The following is a 12870-nucleotide window of genomic DNA, read 5'->3' as shown; positions in this document are numbered from 1 at the left end:
CTGGGACAAAATGGACAGACCTTGCGAGAAGAAGCTCTTCAGTCCTTCAGCCATGGAGGGGTTTCCACGAATGAAACAAACATGACGTCGCCGTGTCAGATAAAGAAGCTCAACGCGGGAAGTCCTCCAGCTACCTGGTGTGTGACTTCACAGACTATTCCCAAGTGTATGGACTTGAAGACCAATGACATCATGGCAAACCAGATACAAAGAGGTTCATCGACGGTTTCATTTTCAGCGACATTTCCTGCCTGGTCGCAGGAGAACCTCGACACTTTGGCCAAAATAAGTGCTGAGTTAATATGGTTTGACGAAGCAGTGCAGGGAGAAGCAGGCTCGTTTTGAGGTGCATCGGTCCTGAAACGGCATTCCAGCTGGACGATTAGAACTGTGTTCTCAGAGCTTTTCTGTCTGAAGGTGGCTTTTGTGAGCAGTGATGGCATCAAGAGGGAAGCGCCCTCGGACAGGTGGAGCAAAGTTCTCAAAAAGAACTAGGGTAACCCCTTGTTAATCATCTGCGCCCATTGTTGGTGTGCCGTTAAAGTAGACTAGTAGTATAAGGTGGTTTGATTGTCTTGTTGGGCGCATAGTTTCTGGAAATTCAGAATGGATGTGTCCTGTGATTGACAGGTGATCAGTCCAGGTCAAGCTCCGGTCTTAACCGGTTTACTCACCTTGGATTGGCCCCGACCCCGAGAGCAGGGAGGCTAATGAGCGAAAACGTGGGGCGCTTTCATGCCGTCGCGCCTTTAGCTTTGCAAGGTCCACCTGGGACGAGCTCTTAGCGTGCACCTAGTGGTGGTGGTGGTAACTCAGCGGAGCCACATGCAGGGGACAGGTACCACGTCTGAACTCCCGGGGATTTGCATAAAAAAGAAATCAAGCTATCGACCGCCTGCTCTGAATAATACGGGTGAAGAAACCGGGTGAACAGCGTGCGGCGCAGCTCATCCGGGGAACGCTGACCTAAATTAGCCCGATGCTGTCAAGGAAAGACATCTGCTGCCGAGGGCGGCTCGCCCTGGATAGAACCCCATTAACATGCCAGCAGCAGATACCGGCGAGCCGACGATATCCCGCTTTCCTTCCTCTCCCCTCTCGCTGCCGTCGGACCCCTGCGACGGCCAGAGAAAGCCCTGAAGAGCTACACCTTCCGCAACGGCGGTTGGGAGTCCCAGTGCAGGTACGCGCCCGACTTAATGCCGGCCGTCAGTCATCTTGGACGCCACGAAGGCCATCCTCGGGTCTCCGTTCGTAAGCCGATCCAGACCCTTGATGAGCCCCCCCTTTTCCCCCCCGACCAGGTGCGAGGAAGGGGGGGGGGGCACAGCGGTGTCTGCTCACTGGCTCCATCTATTTTATGAAAGCAGACAGGGTTCATTAAGGGTCTGGTTCAGAGTTAATTGAATGTTGCCACATTGGGGCGGCCAGATATTTAATGTACTGAGGACAAGCTTGTGTAACTGTGTGTGTGTGGGTGTGTGTGTGTGAGCCCTACTGTAAATGTACTGACATAAAAATCTGTTTGAATTAAGAAACGGGGGATGGTGGACAATGATCTGGACTCTTAAGTGTTCAACACACGCATTTTGCTAATAGGATCGAATTAGCAAACGGGGTTGTGTTGGTCTCATGCCACTTGTCAATCATAGTTTACCTTCCTTTGGAGGTACTTTTTACTCATGAGTACAAAGTATCGCCAGTTTGAAGTATCCATCTTTTCCCAAAATCCACCGCCGGAGAAGAGACGACCTACAATCTGTGTCTCGCCGGCGCTAAAGGAACGTCACCTAAGGCTTCTCGCTACAGCCGGGATGATGACCGTGTTGCCGTGGCGACCCACCGAACAATTAACATCCAACCCCTCAGTTGATTTCAGACTCGCAGCCAAAATCAGGTCGAGTTCAAAGTTCATATTTGGAGGGTGTTTCAGTTTCTCTGACTGCAATAGCATTAAATCCAATATTTTTAGATGAGCACTTCTGCCTCACAGCACTCGTTTTGAGTATGCCGACTTCTATCTGGGTATTCTTCGCAAAGCTGTGCGGTGTGTAGTACCTGGTTTTGAGATGTCGGCGTACCCGGGGTTTAATTTGATGCCTTTCGGACGAACGAGAGAACATCAATTCCCAGTGGTTACATGAAATCATGTGCTGGCCAGGTTAGCTTAGCCGGGTAGTTGTTGTAAACATCCAGGCCGTCGATTGGCTGCTGTCTGGGCATTAAAACCATCCTCTCGTGGTTCAAAACTTGAACCTGGTTAGCTCGTAGCTTTTTCGGCCGGCTTTATCGATCCTGTATCTAATTTCAACACGTCTGCTCCTTCGACTATCGTCCGTCATCGGTTTTAACAACGCGCTATTTGTACAGACGCTAATGATGCTAATGCAAGTACGCCTGTCCATTGCAAACACTGAAATTGAGTGGTTTTCCAGCATTATGTCATCACGCTAATAAGCCATAGCGGTGGAGGTACCGGTCAGAACACAGCACCTTGTGGACCATCATCAACCTGAACATCTAGAGATGTCGGGGTTCTTCTCTATCATGGTGAAATGAGCAAAGAGCAGGACTCGCTGTTGTGCTCAAGCTAATACGATACATCTGAACTGTGATTGCGTGGCCTATGAGACCTCACAGGGGCGGCGCCCGTCCTGTGATGTCACTGTGAAACAGGAAGCTGTGATTCCGGACAGAGGACGTTTGCTGCATGTGATGACTCTGTGAACGTCTGCTTGGCTTGGGTCTATAATGTCTGGAGCGGCGCTAGCGCACAAATGCACATATGGACAGAAGACGGGTCGTGTGTCCCGCTTCTGGTCGCCCTCAGCGCCAGACCGACCCCGGACTGGTGGATTTTCCTCGGGTCGATTTCGGCTTTAGGCAAAAGGCGCGTCCCATGTAGGATTTTGCGGTATTCGTGAAACAAACATGACGTCGCCAAATCAAATAAAGAAGCTCGACATCCTCCACGGGAAGACCTCCAGCTACCTGGTGTGTGACTTCACAGGAGAAGGACATTTTGGGACTATTGCCAAGTGCATGGACTTGAAGACCAACGAGATCGTGGCGATCAAGATCCACAAAAGAAGCAAGCACAAAGCGGTCGTGCAAGAGGTGGCCATGCTGCACGCCATCCGGGCCCTGGACCCCGAGAAGAAGCGGCTGGTGAAGTTCATCGATAATTTCATCTTCAACGACATTTCCTGCCTGGCGTTCGAGATGCTGGACAGGAGCCTCTGGGATCTCATGAAGGAGAGGAAAAAGAAGCCGCTGGCGCTCAACGAAATCCGCCCGGTGGCGTGCCAGCTCCTGGTGGCGTTCGAGGCCCTGAAGGACATCGGCGTGGCCCACGTGGACTTGAAAGCGGACAACGTCATGCTCGTCAACCACGAAGACCATCCGTTCAAGGTCAAGTTGATAGATTTCGGTTTGGCCCTTCCAATATCCAGACTGAAAGTAGGGATGAACCTTCAGGCCGCCCTGTGCAAGGCGCCAGAGGTCACGTTAGGCCTTCTCATCACCGAGTCCATTGACATGTGGGCGCTGGGGTGCCTGATTGCGTTCCTCTACTTTGGGACCAACCTCTTCTCCGGAAGATGCGCCTACCTCCGAATGAAAACCCTTTGCCGGCTTCTGGGCCAGCCGGGAGACCACCTGCTAAAGGAAGCCTTGCACACCAAGTTGTACTTCACCCTGGTGGAGGACTCTGCTGAGTCTGGGTGGCGCCTCCACACACCCAACCAGTATTTGGAGGCCACGGGTATTGCGCCGATGACTTCCGAGCGTCCTCTGGATTCGGCTCAAAGCTTGGAAGAGGCTGTTAAAAGCCTCCAGGAGAACGCCGACATCCTCACTTGTCTGGACACGGCAGAGTATCTCGGGCTGCTGAAGGGGCTGCTGAGCGTGGACGCCAAGTGCAGGGTCACTCCCAAACAAGCCCTGAGGCACAACTTCATCACGATGGCTCACATGGCCGGGCGCCCGTCGCCCGACCCGTACACCGGCGCCGCACGGGACCTCATGGTCGTCGCCTCGGTCGACGATCACGCGGACCCGAGGGATGAGGTATCGGACAACCAAAGGCGTTTGCTGGCCGAGAATTCCAGAGGCCAGGTGGGCGACAGGGACGAGGACACGTGCACAGCGGTGACCTGACCACCATAAATACCATAAAAACCTGTGCACGTCTGCCATCGTCTCTTGAGACAACTGGCGGCTTCACGCGGAGAGGGAGCATTTTAAGCTGCAGCTAGTTAGCCAGACCTGGTGATGAGTCGAAGGAGTTAATGAGGACGTCGAGTCCCTCAATGACATACGTTTGTTTTATCTGAATGTAATTAAAATATGGCAACTATATATATTCATACCCCGATACATTCTATCATAGAAGGGAAGTTAAGTAAGAATCTTTTTCAATGGCGCTAAACCACTTGCTAGTTGTCTGATGACGCTTTCCATGTGCCTTGGCGATCAGCCGCAAGGAAACCTTGCCTTTTCTGAGCAGAAACCTTGGACGGTTCCCAGTTCAATATGGGCGTCCTTCTGCCTCGACAGGTTGGGGTACAATGAGAGAGAGCGATAGAGAAGGACTTGGCGATAGAGTACTAGAGACCAAGGGTAGGGTTGTGAAGGACAGCCACAAATTATCTATTACTGCTAAGAGCAGCAGGGCTAACTGTTACATGGTAAGAGCTGATGTGATAAGGAAAGGAAGTGGCAATGGTGGGTGTCTGGCAAGATGCTACAGTAGAGCCAATGGACCTTGACTTGTATGCATGTGAAAGGTCATGTCCAAGACCCCCTCTTCAGCGAAGTGAAGGTCTCTCCAGCTTGACAAAGATGGCCTCTTTGACGCTTACAAACCATTCGCCCGCTCTGGCCAGAATGTGGACATTGCTGTCTTGTCAGGAGCGGCCGTTTGTCTTTGTAAGTCACGGTGCTAACAAATCTTTCCACAAAAATATTGGTGACATGCTGTGAAACAGAAATGAGCAGCGCCCGGTTTGTGAGGGGCTGTGAACGGAGAGGTGAGGCTCGGCTTGCTGCTGCCTCACCTGATTCTATTGCAAAATGCGTGAATTTAGCCATTTTTACGAAGAATATGATTGGAATCGTACAGAAAATATATTTACAACACAAATCAGTGAGCAAATATTTATTTCATGTCTTCATTATTTTGTAACCCTCACGAATTTAGGGCTATAAAATTCCACCTGGGAAAAATCATTACCTATATAGGGCGCAATTGTACTGCAATAAACTGGTGTTTTCAGCCCCTCCTGGCCTTGCGAAGCCAAACTGTCCCTTGTACCTGGACAGATATTTAGTGCTAACATTTGCCCAGACAAGCGCTACACATAGATTTTTATTTTCAATGACAGGTGAGGCAGAGCCTCTGCTGCCTCCCCTGGCCTACACATCACTGGTTCCACAGAAGAGGAGCTCGCTAACTGAACACTCTGTCTTTAGAGAACCTGAAGAAGTATCTCTGAAGTACTTCTCAGTATTGTCCATCCCCTCCTGGGGAACGTAGACGGTCGAGGCGACTCCCTCGCAAGTCCGTCTCGCTGGTGTTCCACAATTCTGTTCTTTTGGGGAACATCTGCCATGTTCCATTGAGATTCTGATATGACTGGGGGTTCGCCCAAGTGGTCCTCCTCCGGGACGGGAGCGAGATTTAAAATTTTAGGACCATGACTTCCCTCCTCGTCACTTCAACCCCCTCGTTCCTTCGCGGCGCCGGGCTTTTTGCGAAGGCGTGCGCAAGGAGTAACGCAGCTCATTAGCTGCTGAAGATCCCCGAGTGCACGTCGAGCAGCATGGATGATAAATGAAGGAGGAAATGTAGTTCACTTTCAACTTTGCCTGCACTTTGTGATGGCGTGTGCATGTGTGTGTGTGTGTGTGTGTGTGTTTGTGTGTGTGTGTGCACATACACACTGCTCCTAGCCACTAGCTTAATGCTACTAGTCGTTCTTTAATTTCATTGGACACGCATGGCTCTCTGCTGGCACCTCCCACTTCTTCATTAACCATAACTCACCAACCTGGTTGTGCACAACAGAACCCTCCCCCCCAACACACACACACACACACATACACACACACACACACACACACACACTCACATGCTCCCTTTGTTTGGTACCCATATTTTTGCTCATCTTGAAATATATCTGGCTGATAATCACTCTTGTTTGCCTTCCTTCCTCTACACTCCTTTTACCACCGCCATCGCTCAGACACACACTTCCTGTCATGGAAGACCTCATTGCGAGTCTATTTGTTTGTGTGTGTGTGTGTGTGTATGTGTGTGTGTGTGTGTTTGTCGCCCGTTGCCCCCCCGCCGCTACACAATAATTTGCTGCGTCCATTAAAATCAACAAACCCCGTTATTGCCCCGTATCCTCAGGAGTGTTTTACTGTAGCCTGTAAACACATACACACACACACACACACACACACACACACACACACACACACTCTCAACTTATAGTCACCAACACCCCCTCCTTTCTGCATCAATGGTCCGACCCGGGGTGAAGTGATCTCCGCACACTTACCCCCAATTACATCATCGATTCCAGGTTATGCACAGGCTCCGCCCCTCTTTTCATTTGTCTCTGATTGGACGCCGCATACCGCCAACATTGGCACGCAACCTCCCTCTTTGCGTGCACTTTCAATACACGTGCACGCTCCAACTTCACCCGGCAAGGCCGGGCAGCATGGAGACGAGATCAACTTCATTTGTCTCCGACCACTACGGTTCATACGTGCAGATGAACACACACACACACACAAACACACACGCACACACACACATACATATAGTTGATTATTAAGACCGTATAAATACTGTAAAAAATATATACATGCTATTTTTTCCAATGTGGAGCACTTTCTTGACAGGGACTCTATAAAAAAAGCCTTGAATAGTAGTTACCATGGCAACCATAACTTTGTCATGTTCATTGATGATGATCCGCCAAGGTTACAGATTGAGCGGGAAATAATAGATGGTCAGGGCGGCGTGTGGTTTCGCATAATTATGATCCCTCTAGTACTAATGATCATGAGAAAAGTACAAAATATGCAACAGATATGTAATTATCATGTTATTACATATTCAATTCTGCCGAATTATTCGCTATAAAGATTGTTTTTCTATCCTTGCAACGGAGAAGACGGTCTGGAGGTCGGGTTTGTCGTGAACAATCTCAAGTGTGTGATGGCAGGAGAACCCGCAACAGAATCCTCCCCCTGGCCCTTAATTTGAAATTAATGATAATATTCCAAAAAAAAAAAAAAAAAGAAGTCATATTTTCTCCGTCGCCCGCGGCGACGAGCTGGGATTTTATGAATGAGTGAACCTCCTCCTTCTTCTCAGCCCCATTTCCCGTTTATGTTTTATTGATTAGGAACTGCCTCCGTTTAATCGGTAGCTGTCTCTCATTTGAATACACTTTGGAACACACACAAACACGCGCGCACACACACACACACACACACACACACACACACACACACACACAACAAAACAGTTCTTAATTTGACTCCATTTACTCACCTGGTTGTCCATGCATGTGGCCTTCATGTTCCCATCCTGCTCTTCCATCTTCTCCTCCCTGGGTTCCCTCCATGTTCTCATATCAAGGTTCTCCTTGTGGGTTCTCCTGGCTTGGAACTGAACATCTGAAGCCTCCATGTTCTCCTGTCTGGATACTTGATGTGAGGAACCTCCATGTTCTCCTACCTTGGTTCTCCTTGTGTGGAGTCTTTAGGTTTCCCCCTGCGTTCCCAGGTTCTCCCCATGTTCTCCTTGCTCGCCTTGGTTCTTTCCAGGTTCTCCACATGGCCAGAACCCGGGAATGCGAGAGAAGTCCACTCAGAGAGCTTCTCGCTAACAAGCCGGCTAATTAACATCATTGTACAAATAATGACACTAAATGAACGCGGCGCTAACGAGCATGTCGGTTCTCACCGCCGAACGCTAGCATATATTCTTTTAATTGCACCACTGGATCTGAGGTTCTCCGCTGCCATGTGTGTGTGTGTGTGTATGTGTGTGTGTGGTGGGGGTCATCGAGGGAATCTTGTTAACACCACGGTGACCCACCCCCACACACACACACACATGCACGGGCGGGATGCTATAGGTAATAACGACGCCACATGCTTTATGACTGTGTGCTAATCGTGTTTCAGATTAAAAAGCGCGGAGGGGATTATTGAAATCCGAGGCGGGGGGGCTTCACACCCCCCCTTTTTTTTTTTTTAATGTGACGATCAATCCCATTTAATTAAGAAAATAATGAGAGCGAAAGGATTCCTGCCGCGGTTTCGCCCATAACTCTGTCCATCCACCGCCGCGGTAAATCTAAACCGTTTTTATTATTTCTTTTTTCCACCACATAAAATCAATAAGGAGAGGAAATCCCCATCACAGTAAAACATACTCGTTGTTTTTCGACGGTGTCCATGTAAATATTAGATGTGTCGGAATCAAATATGGCAGCTTCAGGGTGGGAGGTGGTGGGAGTTGGGCCCGCTGGTTGCCGTGGTAACCGGGAAACCGGCGGCCACTGAAATGTTTGATTCACCTCTTCTGTTTTGATATGAGAAAATCCAAGATGCGATTATATGAGATTCCTCCTCCTCGCCATTGCCGGCGGTGACATTTTCTATGGCGATGACTTCCTTGTGTTCAAGGGCGTCGCTGTCACATGATTCTCAGTGAACAGTGGATGGACGTGCAGCTCGAATGTCAGCTAATCCTGCTAATCCTAATGCTCACTAAGAAGAATAGAGATTACATATGTTACCATTTGGCTAATGAATGCTAACCATAAATGTTGTAGTACATTTAAGAAAAAGGAAATGATTTGGGGGTAACATGAGATACTTAGCATTATAATGCTAATACCCTCTGAAAAGAATGGAGATTATTATATGTTAGTATTTGGCTACAAAATGCTAGAGTACATTTTAAAATATGGCAATGAGTTTTGGGTAAAATGAGATACCTAGCATTATAATGCTAATACCCATTGAAAAGAATGGAAATTACTGTATGTTATCATTTGGGTAACAAATGCTAACCGTGAATGCTGGAGTACATTTAAAAAAAAGGAAATGATGTGGGAGTTAACATGAGATACCTAGCATTATAATGCTAATACCCATTGAAAAGAATGGAGATTACTATATGTTAGCATTTGGCTAAAAAGTGCTGGAGTACATTTTAAAATAAGGCAACGATTTTGGGGTAACATTAGATACCTAGCATTATAATGCTAATACCCATTGAAAAGAATGGAGATTACATTTGCAACCAATTGGCAAACAAATGCTAACTGCTAATGCTGGAGTACATTTAAAAAAAGGAAATGATTTGGGGGTAACATGAAATACCCAGCATTATAATGCTAATACCCATTAAAGGAATGGAAATTACTGTATGTCAAAAAAAGGCAATGATTTAGGGGTAACATGAGATTGCTAGCATTATAATGCAACTGCCAATTGAAAAGAATAGAGATTGCATATGTGACTATTTGGCTAACAAATGCTAACTGTGAATGCTGGAGTACTATGTGTTAGCATTTGATGAAGTACATTTTAGAAAAAGGCAACAAGAAGAGGCTGGTATGAGATTGCTAGCATACTAATGCTAATGCCAATTGAACGATAAAGGGTGAACGGCAGCGTCTCTAGATGATTGACAGCTGACCTGTCTGTGTTAAGCCCCGCCTCCTCCCTTGCTGTCAGACGAGATTGGTTTCAGTCGTGTTTGTGTGTGTGTGTGTGTGTGTGTGTGTGTGTGTGTGTGAGTGTGTGTGAGTGTGTGTGTGTGTGTGTGAGAGAGAGAGAGAGAGAGAGAGAGAGTGAATAATGTGCTTCTTTATTGTTTTCTTGTACAGCAGGTCACGGACAAAATAAAGTAGAAAGAATGGGAGACAAGGATGAGGGAGGTAGAGAAAGAAAGATAAAGAAAGAAAGAAAGAAAGAAAGAAAGAGAGAGAGAGCAGTTTCATTTCATTCTCCAGCCTGCAAAGTAAAGTGAAAGCGAAGTTTTGCTGAGGGAACGCCTTTGTTTGTTTTTAAAGGAGAGAGAAAAGATAAATGGCTCCAGTCGACGGCTGGATGATGAAAATAAAGTCGGGCGGCGGCGCCGGGGAGGAAGACATAAGAATTAAAAAAATAAATGAATCAAATAAAACGAGAGAAAAGAGAGAGAGAGTGGGTGGAAGAGCGGAGTCGTCCGGAAAAACCAACACGATCCGAGTCACGATCCGAAGGTTCCCCTCCAGACCCGGAGCTCTGCTCCTAAATACAACATAAGGATGTTTTTTTTTTTTTTCTTTTGATGCGCTTTCAGCTTCCCCCTTTGCTTCCCCCTCTGCTTCCCCCTCCGCTCCCCCCGGCTCCTCCCTCCTTTACCAGCAAAGATGTCTTTATTCTAAACTGCGTGACCTGATACATGTGAATGATTGATGGTTCTAAGGGTCGCCTCTGACAGGCTCCCCCGCTTCCCCTTCCTCCCCCTGCTTCCCCCTCCGCTAGCTGTAACGCCGCCGACTCCCTTCTCACGAATGAAGATACCCAGCAGATTGAGATTTCGTCTGGATGAATCAGGCTAATCCCGCTAGCCGGCCAGGTTGTGATGCTAGGTTGTGTAGCCGAACTGTGCTGACCGCTAGCCCGGGATCTCCAGCACCTCAAAGGTCTTGTTTACGGCCGAACCTCGGTCCCAAGCCCTGGCCCGGTGATGGTCGTCATGGAAACCACACCCCATTTCAATCATTTTCCCCAGGATTTTGCCATCGGTGGGGCTAGTATGGCAGTGAGGGGGGCTAGTATGGGGAACTGGCCAGCTAGTTGTGTGCAGTGAGCGGAGTTAGTGGGCTGCCACGGGCGGGGCTAGTATGGCAATGGGTTGGGCTAGTATGGGCCCATTGGTTGGGATAGTTGGAGGAAGTGAGCAGAGGTAGTTGGAGGAAGTGGGTGGGGCTAGTTGGGGCCATCGGTAGGGCTAGTGTGGGTTAGTGGAAGGGCTAGTTAGGGGAAGTGGGCGGAGTTATCTGGAGACAGTAGGCGGGGCTAGTTGTGTGCAGTGAACGGAGCCAGTTGGCTGCCGTGGGCGGGACTAGTATGGCTGTGAGGGGGGCTAGTATGGGGAACTGGCCGGGCTAGTCAGAAGCAGTGGGCGGAGCTCGCTGGAGACATTATACGAGACTAGTTGTGTGTCGTGAGCGGCGTTAGTTGGCTGCCATGGGTGGGGCTAGTATGTCAATGGGTTGGGCTAGTATGGGCCCATTGGTTAGGATAGTTGGAGGAAGTGAGCAAAGGTAGTTGGAGGAAGTGGGTGGGGCTAGTTGGGGCCATCGGCAGGGCTAGTATGGGTAAGTGGGAGGGCTAGTTAGGGGAAGTGGGCGGAGTTATCTGGAGACAGTAGGCGGGGCTAGTTGTGTGCAGTGAACGGAGCCAGTTGGCTGCCTTGGGCGGGACTAGTATGGCTGTGAGGGGGGCTAGAATGGGGAACTGGCCGGGCTAGTTGGAGACAGTGGGCTAGTGTAGCCAACTCAATGGAGCAACTAACACAAGTTGCCTACAGCCAATGGGAAAGAGGAGGCGGGAAACAGGAAGTAGCACCAGAAGACGAATATCGAAACAACGATGGCGAACAGCGACCGCCATGCGACGAAAGACTACAGTAATGGCGGAACGCTAACGAGAACAGCTAGCAACAATAGCTATCCTCTAAGCTGCACTCCTGTAGAAATAGCTGCCCTGGATAGAGTTTGTTGCGTTCAGAGGTCTTCAGGTGGTTTGACTTTTTGGCCGATCATTTACGGTCGCATTTCGTTCTGAAGGCCGCCCCCTGTTGGTGAGCTTTCCAAGAACCCCTCCCCCCGTATTGTTCGGCAGTGGTGCATTCAAGGCGCTGTCTAAAAAGCCCTACATGTTGCTACCCAGTGAGTAATTCAGGAAAACAATGACCCTTTTTTTTCCTGCTCCGTTATTGTAGAAATTTATTTCAGTAAAGGCGATTTGAATATTCACGCCCGGGAGATGTAAAGATAATTCGCCCTTCATCGCTCCTCTCTGCCGTGAGTTAGCGCTCCGCCGCGGGCGCCTTCCTCCCGCGGTGGGTTGAACCGAATTAAACAGCGAGAAATCACATTAACGGGCCATAATGGCGGCGGTGTTTGCCTGTGAATCCCGGCCCTCCGGGGCCACTGAGTATTTCATGCAAGGATTTCACCCGGTCGGGCTCGGGGTCAGATGGTGATCGGATCTTTTATTGAACTGTGACGCGGTGATTTCTCCAGGGTCTCAAACCCCTCGGCTTCGCTTTCACCGTCCAAGGAAGGCAGCGCCCCCTGTTTGCCGGATGACCCAGGAAGTACAAGTATGGCGACTGACCCTTTGGTTTCTGCTCCAACGGGTGGAGACTAGCGGATGCATCACACGGGGGTTGATGGTTACTGTGGCGGTGGGGTTCTGCTGCATCTATACTGGTGTTAGAAGGTTTGCAATGTCTTCCAAGTGTGTGATTGTGTGTAAGGACATTCCTGCTGTTTGTCGGTTTGGCCACAGTTTACTTCACTATCGATTGGACATAGTTCATTACATCTAATTATCTCTGAGTGCCGCGGGTGTGTGCTGGATTAGTGCCGTCTCACCGACTCAAAATGTTGTTTGCGACATATTAAACACCAATTCACAGCAATTCTTATCGCCTTTCTTAATTTTTTTAGATGGGATTGAACAGTAAGGGACTCTAAGTGATACCATGTGGACAACTCCCCTAATGGTGTGGTCCCCTGTCACGTTGGAGATCCAGGAAGCCAGAGGCATGAG

General features: G+C 49.0%; 1 protein-coding gene across 1 annotated transcript; it reads left to right on the top strand.

Annotated features, from left to right (window-relative positions):
• Positions 1 to 2931: 2931 nt before the first annotated feature.
• LOC147231634 (homeodomain-interacting protein kinase 2-like) lies at positions 2932 to 4158 on the top strand. The gene has a single exon (XM_086151613.1). It carries the CDS (start codon positions 2932 to 2934, stop codon positions 4156 to 4158), a length of 1227 nt encoding a protein of 408 aa, XP_086007739.1.
• Positions 4159 to 12870: the final 8712 nt, after the last annotated feature.

Source organism: Fistularia commersonii, chromosome 8 (assembly GCF_037954325.1).
Source record: "Fistularia commersonii isolate RoL2024-O1a breed Wild chromosome 8, RoL_Fcom_v1.0, whole genome shotgun sequence".
NCBI classification, from domain to species: domain Eukaryota; kingdom Metazoa; phylum Chordata; class Actinopteri; order Syngnathiformes; family Fistulariidae; genus Fistularia; species Fistularia commersonii.
Note: the sequence above shows the minus strand (reverse complement) of the source record. Positions and strands in the feature narration are given on the sequence as shown.